Source organism: Rhinolophus sinicus, chromosome X (assembly GCF_036562045.2).
Source record: "Rhinolophus sinicus isolate RSC01 chromosome X, ASM3656204v1, whole genome shotgun sequence".
Classification (NCBI taxonomy): Eukaryota; Metazoa; Chordata; class Mammalia; order Chiroptera; family Rhinolophidae; genus Rhinolophus; species Rhinolophus sinicus.
In genome coordinates, this window is record NC_133768.1 from 39,792,667 (window position 1) to 39,806,932 (window position 14,266).

The 14,266-nt window shown below is 51.1% G+C and overlaps 1 protein-coding gene across 5 annotated transcripts; it reads right to left on the reverse strand.

Moving 5' to 3' along the window:
• Positions 1-2,398: 2,398 nt before the first annotated feature.
• TFE3 (transcription factor binding to IGHM enhancer 3) lies at positions 2,399-13,858 on the reverse strand. Of its 5 annotated transcripts, none has more exons than XM_074323831.1 (10): positions 13,489-13,858; positions 11,067-11,180; positions 9,801-10,036; positions 8,967-9,212; positions 8,780-8,884; positions 7,262-7,382; positions 6,883-6,939; positions 6,641-6,716; positions 5,529-5,676; positions 2,399-5,044 (listed from the first exon to the last, which is right to left on the reverse strand). In XM_074323831.1, the coding sequence occupies exons 3-10, from the start codon at positions 10,014-10,016 to the stop codon at positions 4,601-4,603; spliced, it is 1,413 nt and encodes a 470-aa protein (XP_074179932.1). In that variant the 5' UTR covers positions 10,017-10,036; positions 11,067-11,180; positions 13,489-13,858; the 3' UTR covers positions 2,399-4,600. The 5 variants fall into 5 exon arrangements, with proteins under 5 accessions (XP_074179932.1, XP_019569871.2, XP_019569872.2 ...); XM_019714312.2 differs by having other exon boundaries at positions 9,801-10,101; XM_019714313.2 differs by having other exon boundaries at positions 6,883-6,966; positions 13,489-13,855.
• Positions 13,859-14,266: the final 408 nt, after the last annotated feature.

Here is a 14,266-nt window from a genome sequence, read left to right on the forward strand (position 1 = left end):
GCTCATTAATTTTAGCATTTAGTGAATCAGGTTTGCAGCTATTATTACTGTGGTATTCTAATGATAATTTTCTATTTCCTTCATTCCTTCTATGTTTATTTATTTTATTATTTTTTTAAAAATTTTTATTGGGGAATATTAGGGAACAGTGTGCTTCTCCAGGGCCCATCAGCTCCAAGTCATTGTCGTTCAATCTAGCTGTGGAGGGCTCAGTTCAGCTCCAAGTCCAGTCACCGGTTCAAATCTTAGTTGCAAGGGGCACAGCCCACCATCCCATGCGGGAATTGAACCGGCAACCTTGTTGAGAGCTCACGCTCTAACCAACTGAGCCATCGGGCCGCCCCTCTGGAAGCTCAGCAGCAGATTGTTGTCTTCAATCTAGTTGTGGAGGGTGCAGCTCACTGGCCCATGTGGAAATTGAACCGGCAACCCTGTTTTTAAGAGCTCAGCTCTAACCAATTGAGCCATCCGGCCACCCCCTCCTTCTATATTTATTATGTGGAATTCTTACATAAGGCAGTTATCCCATTTCCAGCATTTATTCAATCACATCATTTATATATCATGGAAATTTATTTTACTTTTGGGCTATAATCCAATACTATCATTTTTTTGTTGTAGCTCAAATTATTCCAACTTTAGCCATTGGGAGCTCTTTCGTGTTGGCTCCTGTACCCTTCATATATACCGTTTCCCTTAAAATAAGACCTAGCCGGACAATCAGCTCTAACGTGTCTTTTGGAGCAAAAGTTAATATAAGACCCGGTATTATATTATATTATACCCGGTCTTATAGTAAAATAACACCAGGTCTTACATTAATTTTTGCTCCAAAAGACGCATTAGAGCTGATTGTCTGGCTAGGTCTTATTTTTGGGGAAGCACGTTATATATATAATTTGGTACTCCCTTTCTGGTACTACACAACGTTCCAGGTTCATCTTGTATTTCCCTACCCTGATCTTAAAATCAGCCATTTCTCCAAGGAGTCCTGGCTTCTTTTATTAGAGAATAGCATTTAGAAACCAAGATTTGGATACTAGCTGTGCTTGTTGCTTCTGGAATAGCACAATGTCTAGGCCTTCTCAGTGGACAAATTGAGAAACTCTCAGAAACCAAGATATGTCAGCTAAATGCAACGTGGTATCTGTGGTAGGGAGCTTTTAAGATGGTCCCTCAGTGGTCCCTGCCTACTAATATTCACGGTCCTTTGTAATCCCCTCCCCTTGATTCTAACGAACAGAATGCCTGGACACTGAGGGATGACACCTCCCTTAGATTGCAACAGATGGTAACTTCTATTTTGCTAGCCGTGTCTCACTTGCTGGGTTTGATAAAGCAAATTACATGCTGTGAGATGCCTCATGGAAGGAAAGGCACAGATGGCGAAGACTGAGGACACCTCAAGTTGACAGCCAGCAAGGAATCGAGGCCCACTGGTCAACAGGCCGCAGAGAACTGAATCCTGCCAATAACTACAGCAGCTCAGAGCAGCTCCTTCCCCAGTCCCACTTTCAGATGATTCCTCAATCCCACCCAACATCTTCTGATTGCACCCTGGCAAGAGTCACTGGAGTAGTGGATACAGCTAAGCCACCCTGAGTTCTTGACCCGCAAAAACTGAGATATAATGAACGCCATGTTTTTTTGTGTGTTTTTTTAAGCCATTAAGATTGTGATAACTAGTTACACAGAAAGAGATCACAAATACAGTATGCTTACTTGGATCCTAGGACAGAAAAAAAGACATTCGTGGAAAAAACTGAAATCCAAATAAAGTCTGGAGTTCCTTAGTACTGTGCCAATGCTATTTCCTTTGCACTGTCAAATGTCATGGCTATGTTAACACATTAACACTAGAGGGAGCTAGGTGAGGAGTAAGGAAACTCCTAATGCCTTTGCAACTCTTCTGTAAATCTAATTATTTCAGAATGAAAACTTTAAAAAAAAAGGCCGCCGGTTGGCTCAGTTGGTTAGAGTGCAGGGCTCATAACACCCAAATCATGGGTTCAATTCCCACATGGGCCAGGGAGGTGCGCCCTCTACAGCTAAGATTGTGAATAACAGTTCTCTCTGGAGCTGGGCTGCCGTTCAGTAGCTGGTTGGCATAAGTTGCTGTGTGCTGCTGAGGGGCTACCATGTGCTGCCATGAGTGAGCAGCTGACTGGCGACGGCTGCCTCAGCCTATGGGAGCACAAAGCTCATAATACCAGCTTGGGCCAGGGAGCAGAGTCCTACACAACTAGACTGAGAAACAATGGCTTGAACCGGAGTGGGGGGGGGGGGGAGGCGGAAGAAGACGAAAATGAAAAAAAAAAACACCCGGCTTAACTTGGAGCTGATGGGTCTTGGAAAAAGTTCCCCAATAAAAATAAAATAAAAAAACAACAACAAACACTTCCAGGTATTACATATTATCTTTATAAAGAGAATATGGCAAATTTGCAGAGAAAAAAATAAAGTTATTAGGGAGCGACCAGTCTAGTAGTAGATTCAACAACCAGGGGTCAGTGTGATGACAGGCTAGAAAGGAGTAGCAAGTTTTGTGCTCAGTCGGCTGGGAGAGACACAGGACCAGACCAGGTCCCAGTACTTTGGGGTTGTCTGCTGGGGAAGATACATGTCCAGGCCTGATGCCTGTCCTGGGAGTGCAGAGTATGGTGGAGCAATTCCAGGAATATTTTTTCCCAGCCTTCAAGATACTTCTGTTCACCTCTATAAAGTTCCCCCAGAATGTCAACATCTGTTCCAAAATGGAGTTGCTTGCCTATTCCTGACCTTTACCATTTCTTTGCCCTTTCTCCCACCTGGACCGCCTTCACTCTCTGCCAGCAGGTAATGTTCCTGCACTTCCTTATCAATTTGAAAAGTGTAAGAAAATCTTTGACCCCTCTGCCCTCAGTGACATTTTTCAAACTACAGCCCTCACTTGTCTACCATTTAGCTCTTCATCCATTTACCAGCTGTATATCTTCAGATTAAATTCTATTCCTTGGTTTCTTCAAACATGAAACAGGAATAAGAAATCAGTACTTCCTTGATGAATATTCCTTAGAATAATAAATTAGGTGAATAATTTGCAACAGTCAGGAAGGTGCCTGGCAGGTAGTTAAGGACTGATTGCTTTTGTTGGCAGGTTATTTTCCTCCAGCCCCTTTCTAGCTAAATTATTTTATCCATCCCTCTTAAATCTGTTTCTTCCAAGAACCTTCCTTCCTCCTGGCCTGCGTGAGCCATGCTCACTGCATAGTCAAAAGGACAGGAGACTCTTTGCCAAAGTTAAAAGCGCATCAAACACGCTTAGCATTTATTTTAATGACAAACCTACAGACCCTTCAGTGCACCCTTCTTGGGGCTTGGCTTCAACAACCCAAAGCTGACAATCTTGGGTGTATGTGGTAGGAGGGGTGGGGAGTGTCCATGGGTAACTCTGAAATGAGGATGGGGAAGAGTCCTCCAAATGGAGAGCTGGGTGGAGGCCAGAGGTTGGGGGGGTGACCTAGCTTGAGTAGGGGGTCAGTAAAAAAATCAGATAAACAAAAGAGGAGTACACGTTTTTGCAACCTTTCCTCCAAGCCTCTGCCTTGTTGGGACAAGCTTCTACTTTTTCCTGGGCTGGGGAAATCCCCAGAAGGGCCCCTTCCTTCATCCTGTTCCTCTACATGTTGAAAAAAAGTAATGGGGTGCTGGCTCTGGGAACCTGGACTCAGTACCCTCTATTCCCCATCACCTCCTGAAATTGCCCTTCAAGGAAGGAGACAGGACTCTGCCCAAGGGTAGGGGTCTCTCACTCGTGATCTAGGTTTGGAATGTCAACCCACAAGATTTCGAGATCTGCCCCCTTCCCCAAGGTCAAAGTTAGCTGAGAGCCCTCCTGGGTTAAGTCACCTTGGTCCCTGGTTAAGGCGGGGAGCTGAAGTACCACTCCTCCCTTCAGTGGAATGCTTGGATGGGATGTTGCTGAGGGACAAGGGCTGTCATCTCCACATAGTGGCTTAATCTTGCAGACTCCTCCAAGCCTGAAATACCCTCTCTGGGCTGTTTCTACAGGGAAGGGGCGGGGCCTGGCTCCTTTTATTGCTGGAAGACTGAGTTCCCAGGTGAAGGGTCTGGCTCTCATCCTCAGTTCTGTTCCTGGCCTAGGCAGGACAGGGGTCATGGGGAAAAGGTAGGGCTTAAACCCCCAGGGTGGAAACTCCATCATTTTGACTCCCCTGCCTTGCCAGAATGGACTAGCCTGGCAGCTCTAAGACGGGATGGAGCAGCGTCCTGACACCTCCTTATCCCAGGAGACATGGTTAGGACAGTCCCCAGGGAACAGGGATGGACCTCATCCTGTCTCCTTCCCTCACCTGGGCAAGGGTGGGTCTCATGGGGCAGGGATGAGGCAGTTATCTCTGGGGGATAGGCCCTGATCTCACCACTGGCTGGGCCTGTGAGGGAAGGGGCAGGGTGTCACCTGATTCCTCCTCTCATCTCTTCCCCCAGAACACCTGGGCTGGGCAGTCTCATGGGAGGGTGAGGGAAAAGGAAGAGGGCCTCATCCTAACTTGTCCTCCTTTCCTGGGTGGGGAAACCCCAGGGGAGGGGTGAGACCTGATCAGGACTCCTCCTCCATGCTGAAGCTGCTGCGGCGGCTGCTGGCCTTGGAGACAGCGGGGGACACCGAAGAGAGTAGTGGGTCAGAGGCAGCCCGCAGGGGGGATAGGGCACCCCCTGACAGTCCCGCCCCCACCCCCTCTTCCTCCTCCATCAGAATGTCCGTCAGGCCCAGGTGGAAAGGGTCCCCCAGATCCCCCAGGTGGTCACTGGGAAAGTGCAGGTCCAGAAGGGCATCCGAGGGTGGCACTGGGGGCTGCTGATGGGGAGTACCCTGAGCAGGCCCCTCCCCTGCATGAAACGTCGCTGTGCCTGGCCTCCCCTCCTCCTCAACATCCAGCTGCTCTGGCTTGAGGCTGTCAGAGGCTGAAGTTGTGGCCAGGGAGAGCAGCCCTGGGGTGGGAGGGACCGGCAAACCATGGATCTGAGCCTGCAGTTCCAGCTCCTGCAAAAAGTAGGGTGTGGGTGTGGGATAAGATGGAGTTCAGAGCCCCTCAGAGGCAAAGGAGTGTAACAGTTAAAGGGCAAGTTGTCCTGGTTTGCATTCAGCCTCTGTCACTCACTAGTTGCATAACTTCAGACAAGTTGTTTAAGGGTTCTGAGCCTCAGAGTCCCAATCTGTAAAATGGGTATAATAATGGTCCTGGTTTCATAGGGTTGTTGTGATGATTAACTTAGAAAATAGAAAATGGAGACAAGGCTCTTGTCACAGTGCGTGGTACAAGATAAACACAATATACACTAGCCAATATTCATGATTATTTTTGTTAATGTGTTATGATTGCTATTTATCACCATCATCATCATGGGAGTTGGGAAGCCCCAGAATCCCCCAAGTATGCCAGGAGGGGAAATCCTGGCCTGTCCTTCCCCTGCCTCTGCCTGCAGGAAACCCTCCTCACCCCTGCCACCACCTCCTCCTTCCAGACCTGAATCCGGAGCTGTAGGCTGCGGTTGGCTTGCTCCAGGGACCGCTGCCGGCTCTCTAGGTCCTTGGAGCGCTGCTGCTCCTTCTGCAACTTGCGGATATAATCCACAGAGGCTTTCAGGATGGTGCCCTTATTCCAGCGCATCTCCCTGTGAGGCAGGGGAGAGAAGAAAGAACGGAGTGCTGCATATGGAATCCCTTGGGAGATGGGGTTGCATCAGGTAGATGGAGCACCCCGTTCCATGCCTAGAACCTAGGGTAGGGGGTACATCAAGTGTATGGAATGCACACCCCCTTACTGGAACCTTTCAACACTACCCCACCCAAAGCCAGGAAGCCCTCTCTGACCTGACCTCGTAATACTCCTCACCTCAGACCCTGATTCATCTCACTACCGCCACAATGGCTTCTCAATGCTCCCAGAACAGGGAAAACTATTCACACCAAAGGGCTTCCAACCCAGCTACACCCTCCACCTTGAACATTCTTTCCCCAGATACCCATACCTTCCCTCCTGCCTTCCCTCCTTAGGCTGTTAACGCAAATGTTTCCTTGTTCATCGAGGTCTGTTCTGTCCCCACCGTCCTCACCCCAAATTGCAACCCTCCCCAGCATTCCCCCATCTTCCTCCTATTCTTTATTCTTGTCCACAACACTCATAATTACATGGATTTTAGTTATTTATCTTGTTTGCTGTCTGTCTGACCCCACTAAAATATTAATTCCGTGAGGTCAGGGATTTTTGTCTATTGTGTTCCCTCTAGTCGCCTCAGGACCTAGCACAGTACCTGGCACAAAGCACAAGCTCAGTATGTTTCCTGAATTAATAAAGGAAGCATGAAATGAACAGAAAACTAAGTGCCTATGTCCTGCAGGGACCAGATGAGGCACATGGACCATAATGTCGTGAACCTAAAATTTCAGGTGATGACACGGTGAGGGGCTGCGACCCTACTCAGGGTGAGGAAAGCTGGGTGTGAAGGGGCCATAGAAAAGCAGACATGTTGGGTGGTTCCCACCAAGGTTGGAACTCCCTGAGAACAACTTTAAGGGAGTGGGGTCCCCACCCCAACTTCCCTCAGCCAGGGGTTCCAGGCCCAGGCCCAGACTCACGGGTCACTGGACTTGGGGATGAGGGTGCCCAGCTCCTTGATCCTGTCGTTAATGTTGAATCGCCTGCGACGTTCAACTACGGAGGCAGGAGAGAGAAAGAGCTGTCAACAGGCCAAGGAGGAAAGAGGAGAAACTGGGGTGTTGGGAAGCTGTTGCAGTGAAAGCCGTCCCCCCGCCAAGGTAGGTTGGGGCACAGAGTGAGGCAGGGCTGCATAAACGCTGACGAGAGCATGCATTCTTACTTAGGTTGTGATTGTCCTTCTTCTGCCGTTCTTTCAGAAGAGCCTTAGCCTCCGTCTCTGGAAGAGAGTGGGGGTGGTCAGGGTCTGTGGGCACAGGAAAGATGCACGGCAGCATGTGCTGTTGAAGTAGGCTTTGGTGGGCACAGGCAGGGAGTGACTTTTTTAAAAAGTGCCACTCTTTTTTACTGTTTTTCAAGAAGCCATGGTTACAGGCCATTTGTTAAACCCAAGATGAGAGGCAGTGGGGTGAAAACAAGACCACGGATCATGTGGAAAAAGAGGGCAATGAGTCCTCCAGTTTCTGTCTGCTTAATCCCCTTCCCCCAGCACCAGGCCCACCCCTGGGGCTGATAGACATGGGGCTGACCCTGGCCCTTACCAGAGATCTCCCGTTTGATGTTGGGCAGCTCAGCTGGGCAGGAGTTGCTGACAGTGATGGTGGGCGTGGCCACGCCCTGACTACTACTGTATACATCCAGCAGGTTCCCTGACACAGGCAGCTGGAGGAAGAGAAAGGATAGTTGCAAACAGACCCCAGGCTCAGCCCCATCTCAAAATGAGGCTCCCGAGCCCCCCCCCCCCCAATGCAAGCATAGACTGACTGAGTATGGGAATCCTTCCTTCTCCTTCAAGGGAATTTCACATGGTGACTCAACAAGGGAGGACAGGATCAAGTGGACCTACCGTGCTTTGCTGGGGGACGATAGCCTGCCTGGCTTGTTCATCATGCCGCCGCAGCCCCTCAAATCCCTTAGTGACCGCTGAAGCCCATCTCCCAAACCCTGGAGCTGGCTATAAGAAATGCTGCAAAACCACCCTTCTCTGGTCTTTGTTGGCTCCTATGCAACATTTCAGTCCGTTGCCCCTCACCCTCCAGCACAACATTCCAATTCAGCATTCTTGGAACACTCCAACCCAATCTTCTCAGACCTCGGGAAACTGTCATGGCAACGTTGCCACCCCAAATCTGATCTTCTGGAGAGTTCCAGCCCAATCTCCAGTCTTTTGCTGTGACTGTTGCAGCACCATACGTATATGGTCTCCAGCAGCCATGCACCAAGGTCCTGACTCTAGTATCTTCTTACACATTCTGATCTCCCAAGATTTCTTGTCCAACCAACTACATAACTAGCACTGCTTTTATGTCTGCCTAGATTGTTTTCTCTCCTTTGAATTCTCCTGGATATACTCCCGGGCATCATACTAATCCAAAAATAAGCAGTCCCACCTATTGATGATTTCATCTCTTGAAACCCCGAGGTTCCAATCTCTGTGTCCCAATCAATAAAAAGTTCTGATAAACCACTACCGTTTTTATATATGCTTCTATCCTCTTGATAAGTTGGAAAGAAGCAAAGCTACAGCCACAGGGTATGTCTCAAAGCAAGTTATGGGACTCTGGGAAAGTTCCAGAAGCAGAATGTTACAATTTATTGGTATATCTCTTGCTCTAGCAAGTTTTATCCACTCTCTACAGGACTCAGCCTATTGGCACAGCTCACTGCGAGAGACATGGTACACTGTAATCACTTCAAGGTCCATCCATACCAAGTTTTGCAATTTTTAGCGTGTCCCAATCTCTGGGCACATTCAAAATGCTACAAGAGTCCCATCTCTCAGTGCATCCCACAGTGAAGCTCAAGCATCTTGGTATGCCCTAATATCTTCATGAAATTCCCACCCTGTATGTATCAAAATCTACAAGGCCCACATCTCCATGCAATCCAACATCAGGCCCCAGGGCACTGAGATGCCCCATTCTCATCATACAGCCTCCCCCTCTATCTCAATATAATCCAAGGCAAGGGTCTCTTCTACACATAGCCAGCTTGGGTGTAGTGTCAGGGATAGAGGCATGTGCTAATTGTCAGAACAACTTTCCATCTTAGGGCCTCACCGTGCTGGGGAGCTGCAGCCCCGCAGGGCCTCCAGGCAGATAGCTGAGCATCTCATCGTTGTAACTGGACTCCAGGCTAATGATCTCATCAATGACATCATCAATCTGGGGGAATAAGTCAATATGGAAGAGGGTTTAGAAGAAGGTGGAGCAGGGAACATAAGGAGGGTTTTCTACAGTCACATACCTCCTTCTCTGAGCTGGACCCGATGGTGAGTAGTGCCATGGGGCTGTTAGGGGCGCTGCCTGTGGGGCCAGTAGCATGGGCAGCCTCGGGAGCAGGGAGCGGCTGGGCACTAGCAGCCGCTGGTGGTGGGGTGAGGGCCTGGGAAGCCAGCTTGGGCCCAAGTGTGGTGGACAGGTACTGTTTCACCTGCTGCCGGCGCGCCTGCTGTAGGTGGTAGCGTGTTGGGTTCTCCAGGTGGGTCTGTACCTGTGGGATAAGGGGGAGGAAGTACAGGAGGGGACAAGGTAGAACAGGGCTCAGAGGGGTGACTGACTCTGAGCCCCAGTCCCATCCTCAGAAGTCATCTGTTCCTAGGCTCAGGCCTATGAACCGGGCCCAGAATCTGAGAACCACCCCACAATACTGGTAAGTCTCCCCAGCCTCCAAATTTCCTTTCTCAGAAATCCCTCACAGCCTCCAGGACCCACCCATGGCTGGCAGCATCCCTCAGCTGTTCCCAAGATTCTTCCCAGGAACTACGCATGGCTTCCGAAGATACCCCAAAAGCCAAAGAACTCCTAATGTGTTACACATACATGAGGCTCTACTAAAGCCACTCCGTAGACCCCAGGGCCCACTTGGGGCACTCACGACCCTCCATGGTCCAAGACAGCCTGTGGCCCCCAAGTACCCCTCACAACTTCACAAGAATACACTGGAAACCATAAACACAATGGGACACTAGCACAGCCTACTTTAACAGTACCTGTGACCTTGCTTAGAGCCCCAGGACCTCACCCAAAGTCCACCAGGACCCATCAGCGGGAGCCCCCTCCCAGGGCCTCTGGACCTTACCTTGAGCACCTCCCTGGGCACCTGAGCAGGGGGAGGACGGCCCAATGTGTGGCCCCCAGTAGAGACGCCAACCACAGATATGGCAGGAGAGGCAGGCGCAGGACCGGGGAAGGGAGAGGCTGCAGCCTGTTCCCGACGTTCACGCCTCTCCTGCTCCTGGGCCTGGGCCCGCATTAGCTGCTGCCGCAGCAAGATACGTGATGAAGATGACGACATGGCAGGGGTCCGGGAGCCCCCTGCAGAAGATGATGCAGACAGGGTAGCTGGGGTGGCCGGTGTGGCCTGCAGTGATATTGGGAGGCTGTGGAATGGGAAATATGGGGCCACAGGTAAGCTAAAAGTCTCAACCCAAACCTAAGGAGTCACAGTGTGAGAGAGTAATGACAGGAACCAGGCCTGGTAGCAGCCCTCAGAAGTCAGTCTGGTGGGGGAATTTTAGCGCTCAGTCCTCATAGCGAAGCCTGGATTTGGGCCAGTTCATATATTGAGCAGGGATGCTACTGCTTGGCTCTGGGAGAGGGGCTTTATCCTATTTAAAGGAAAATGGAAGGAAGCAGAATTGAGGCTGTAGTAATAGATGTGGATACAGAGGGCTCACAAGCTCAATTTAAGGCTGGAGATGCTTTGCTCCCTGAGCTCCTGGGGGTGGGCAACAGGCTACAGGGGTAATCACAGGCCCTTCTTCTCCTGCCTGGGCGTCTAGTTCCAGGAGCTAGTCAGTCTTGAAAATCTAAGAAATTTCACAATCCTCTCTTCCTGCCCCTCTTCCAGGTCCCCTCCCCTCTCTTAGAGCCCAGGCCCATGACTCAGCACATTTAGACTTCCCAGCTTGGAGAAAGAAAAGACCTGCAGGGTTCCTCAAGGGCTGGGGGTGGGTGGGGGGTGGGTGAGTTTGTTGAATGGGGGAGGGAGAGAGCAGGGGTAGTGGGTATGGCTCCGCCCCCTTGGTCTCAGCTTGAGAAGGCCAAGCCTGGTCAGTGGGCTCTCTAGGCAAGCTGCAGGCCATATTTGTGAATGAATGGGTTTGCAGGTGGGGTGGGGAAAGGCTCAGGAGGTCTAGGGAGGTCTAGTCCGAGTTACTGGAATCCTAGTTTTCGCTTGGCCACCTGCTTTTCTGTAATATGCTCTTTCTGGCCCCTCATTTTACTATCTGGACTATACAGGGTGCTGGAAAGAATGGGTTGGGCTGGCACTGAGGGCCTCAGCCCACCAAGAGTGGATGGAGGGGCCTGGAGAATTGAGAAGGGGAGTCAGATAGAGAGATACCTGGAGCGTAGTGGTAGGGGCTGGCTTTTGAGCTCGTAGAAGCTGTCAGGATCAAGGACGTTTTCTAATTCGATGTCAGCAACAATCCCGGATTCCGGAAGCAAGGAGTTCAGGCTGAGGGTGCGGGGGAGGTAGGGGTGGTGGTCAGTTTTTGGATGGAGACTTTACTCCCCTCAAAGAAAGAGAAAGCGAGATAGAGAAAGGGCTGGGGAGATGGAGGGCAAGTGTTCTGAATGTATCTAACACTCAGCCACTCTGCTGGGTACCACCACCATGAATTCCCATGTCTTCTCCCCTCCTCACACCCCTCTCCCCTCCCCATCCTCTTTTGCTGTGTTACTCATAGTCTCTTAAGATTCAAAATAATAAAAGCAAAATAAGAAGAGTTCCTGGATCCCAACTCCTAGCTCTAATACTCACGTGTAACCACAACCTGGTTTTGGAGGAAAATGGAAATGAAGAGTTTAGGAAGGACGATTTAAATTGCAGGCTTCCGGACTTTGCATTCAAACCCCTCCCAACCCCCACACCCCCTACTGTTTTCCTGGCTGCTGAATGTGAGCTCACGTTTATCTACATACAAACAGCATGATAGAGCCATCACTCAGCTTTAACACCCCATTGACAGAGGCATCCCTCAGCATAACAGCCCATTGTAACACAGATCGAATGCATCACAAAGAACTGGGGTCCAAGATTGACTTTACAGAAAGATCCATCACTTGGCAAATAAGTCCGTACTCTCAGGCCGCCCCAGCCAGAGTTCCTGGGATGCCAATACAAACCCAAATACAAAATGGAAATATCAAAGTCTCCCCTCGGTCCAACAATCTGGATTTACAAGAGGGAGAATTTGGGTGGAAGATACGATTTATGCAAGCTTTCTTTTCTTGGCTGGATGAGCTTGCCCAGCGCTCTCTTGTTTTTTGGATAGATCAAAAATGCACACACCTCCAATACCAACACCCACTCACACAAAAGAAGCCATATACACCCCTCCCTTTCATCTATTTCCACTACTGGGATGATCTAGGTTGTTATAAAGGCATTAGAAGATGGTGAATCGATACACGGAAAGTCTCCTGCTCAACCCTCCACGCTCGGTACAAGACCCCAGTGTGTAGGGGACATGAACACGCATGGAGAGGGACATGCACCCTTCAGTTTAGTCAAAGATTTAGAATCCTGAGAGATGAAGTGACTTCACTTAACAAGAATTCTCTCCCCTCCCCAAGGACGTCTTCCTTTCCTCACCCTCAGATGGGGCCCTAAAACCACCCAGGAAGTCGGGAAGAGGAAGCTCAAGGAGCTGCTGAGCTCAGCACAATCCCAGACAGAAGGCAAGGCCCCCTCCCATCTCACACACCCATACCACAGAAGTTGGAGCGAAGGGGCTGGGGCTTCCCAGGCCGCCGATGGAAGTGAGGATAAGAGGCCAAGCAGGACCCACCCGGGCAGGGATGGTGCAACTGGTGCTCATTCCAGCTCTAGCGACAGATTCAAGATTATCTCCAGGGTCTGAGAGACAAACTGGGAGGGTGAGATAAAAAGAACATGTGTGTGTAGGGGGTGAGCAGGGAGTGGCTTGCTGAGAGGTTAGGGCAGGTGGCAGCAGGAACAAGACCCTCCTCTGGATTCCCAAATAAGGTCTGAGGCCTTCTCTGAGCTAAGTAAGAGGTACCAACCACCATCTCCATCACCTCTGTATGCCGGTCTGTCCCATTCAAGCCCAGACGAGGGTGTGAGAAGAGGGTTTTTCCACTATCCCGGGGATCTGACCCAGCTGGGTGGGTGGGCAGGGGTGAACGTGTTAGTCTATTCAAGTCTTGATGAATGTTGCTTCTCATGCTCGCTCACACTCACAAGTCTGGTCCCATGCAGTATATCTGAGATACCCCCAAATCCCTCCAGATTCACATTATCCCCAAACACAGCCTCCAGCAACCAGCCACGGGGAATCACCAAGCTCCCAAGACGGCACTTCTGTCCCCCAGGACCCTTTCTCTGACACTGAGGGAAAATGTCCCTTAAAATCAATGCCTCACCTACCGAGTGCCCCCTCAAATTCATCTCCCTCGTGCCTGACTCAAGGACCCCAAATTCAGCCTCTAATCAGTCTGTCCCCCAAGTTCAGCTACCCTAGACCAGTTTCTGAATACAACACAATATGTCCCTCTATACCCAGTCAAGGGTCCCCCCAAATCTGAACCAGGCCTCCCTTAATGCACTTCCATGACTTCTTTAAGCCTCAGTCCAAGCAGGCCACCGCTGGATTCCTGAGGTGCCCCCCCACCAAGACGGGCGCCCCGACGTCCTCCAAGCCTAGGCCGAGGGCCTCCAATTCTAGTCCGGGCCCCCGCTGCCCACAGATCAGGCTCCTGGGAACCCCAGTCAGCACTACCGGCCCCAGGCGGCCCCGCACCTGAGCAGCTGGGCCGAGTCCGCCGGCCTGCGCTCTTCCAACACCACGAACACGGCTCGAGGGCCCTCCGCGCTGGCCTCTACGCCGTCCCGAGCTGGCTCGGCTGCATGAGACATGACGCCCGGCCCCGGGCGAGCCCTGCCAGGCCGGTCGGGCTTCGGCCCGGTCCCCCTAACAAAATAAGAGTCCCCCACCCCCCTGCTCGCCACCGCCTCCTCCGCTAAGCCATGGAGCGAGCTCTGCGCGGGCGGGCGGCGTCGGGGAGATGGGATGGGCTGTGAGTCATCCCCCGCCGTGAACGGACCAACACCCCCGAACCTAACCCCGGACGACCGCCCTCCTCCCTCTCATCCTCTTCCCCCTCCTCCCTGGGCTGGGGAAACTCCACAGGAAGTGACCGCACGGAAGATGGACGGTTCGCTGGTCCCCGCCCTCGGAGTGAGGCGACCAATTGTCGTGGGCTGGTTAAAGGACCCGCCCTAAACTACGCCTCCGACAGGGAGGGAAAACTAGATTGGCCGACCCTCATTCCGAGAAGGAGGATACTAGGCCACGCCCTCAGATTCAGAGGCAAATCAGCGAGAGGTAATTTGTTTAAGTCACGCCTCCTTGTCTCAAATTAACCTTCCGAAAGATACTAAACCACTCCTTGGGTCCTTTGCGCCTGCGCACCGGTGGCCAGTCGCCGCTCAGAGGATCTTCAGGCCACGCTTCTAGCTGCGGAACCGTGCCCCCTCTCGGCCAATATTCGTAATATCGGTTTCTTGGACCACGCTCC

Excerpts from the sequence above, each read along its gene's own strand:
- TFE3 (XM_019714311.2), bottom strand. The coding sequence starts at position 13,604 with ATGTCTCATGCAGCCGAGCCAGCTCGGGACGGCGTAGAGGCCAGCGCG. Across the intron at positions 5,677-6,640 it reads ATCCCCAAGTCCAGTGACCC|GGAGATGCGCTGGAATAAGG; the intron begins GTGAGTCTGGGC and ends CCTGCCTCACAG. Across the intron at positions 5,045-5,528 it reads GCCTACAGCTCCGGATTCAG|GAGCTGGAACTGCAGGCTCA; the intron begins GTCTGGAAGGAG and ends TACTTTTTGCAG.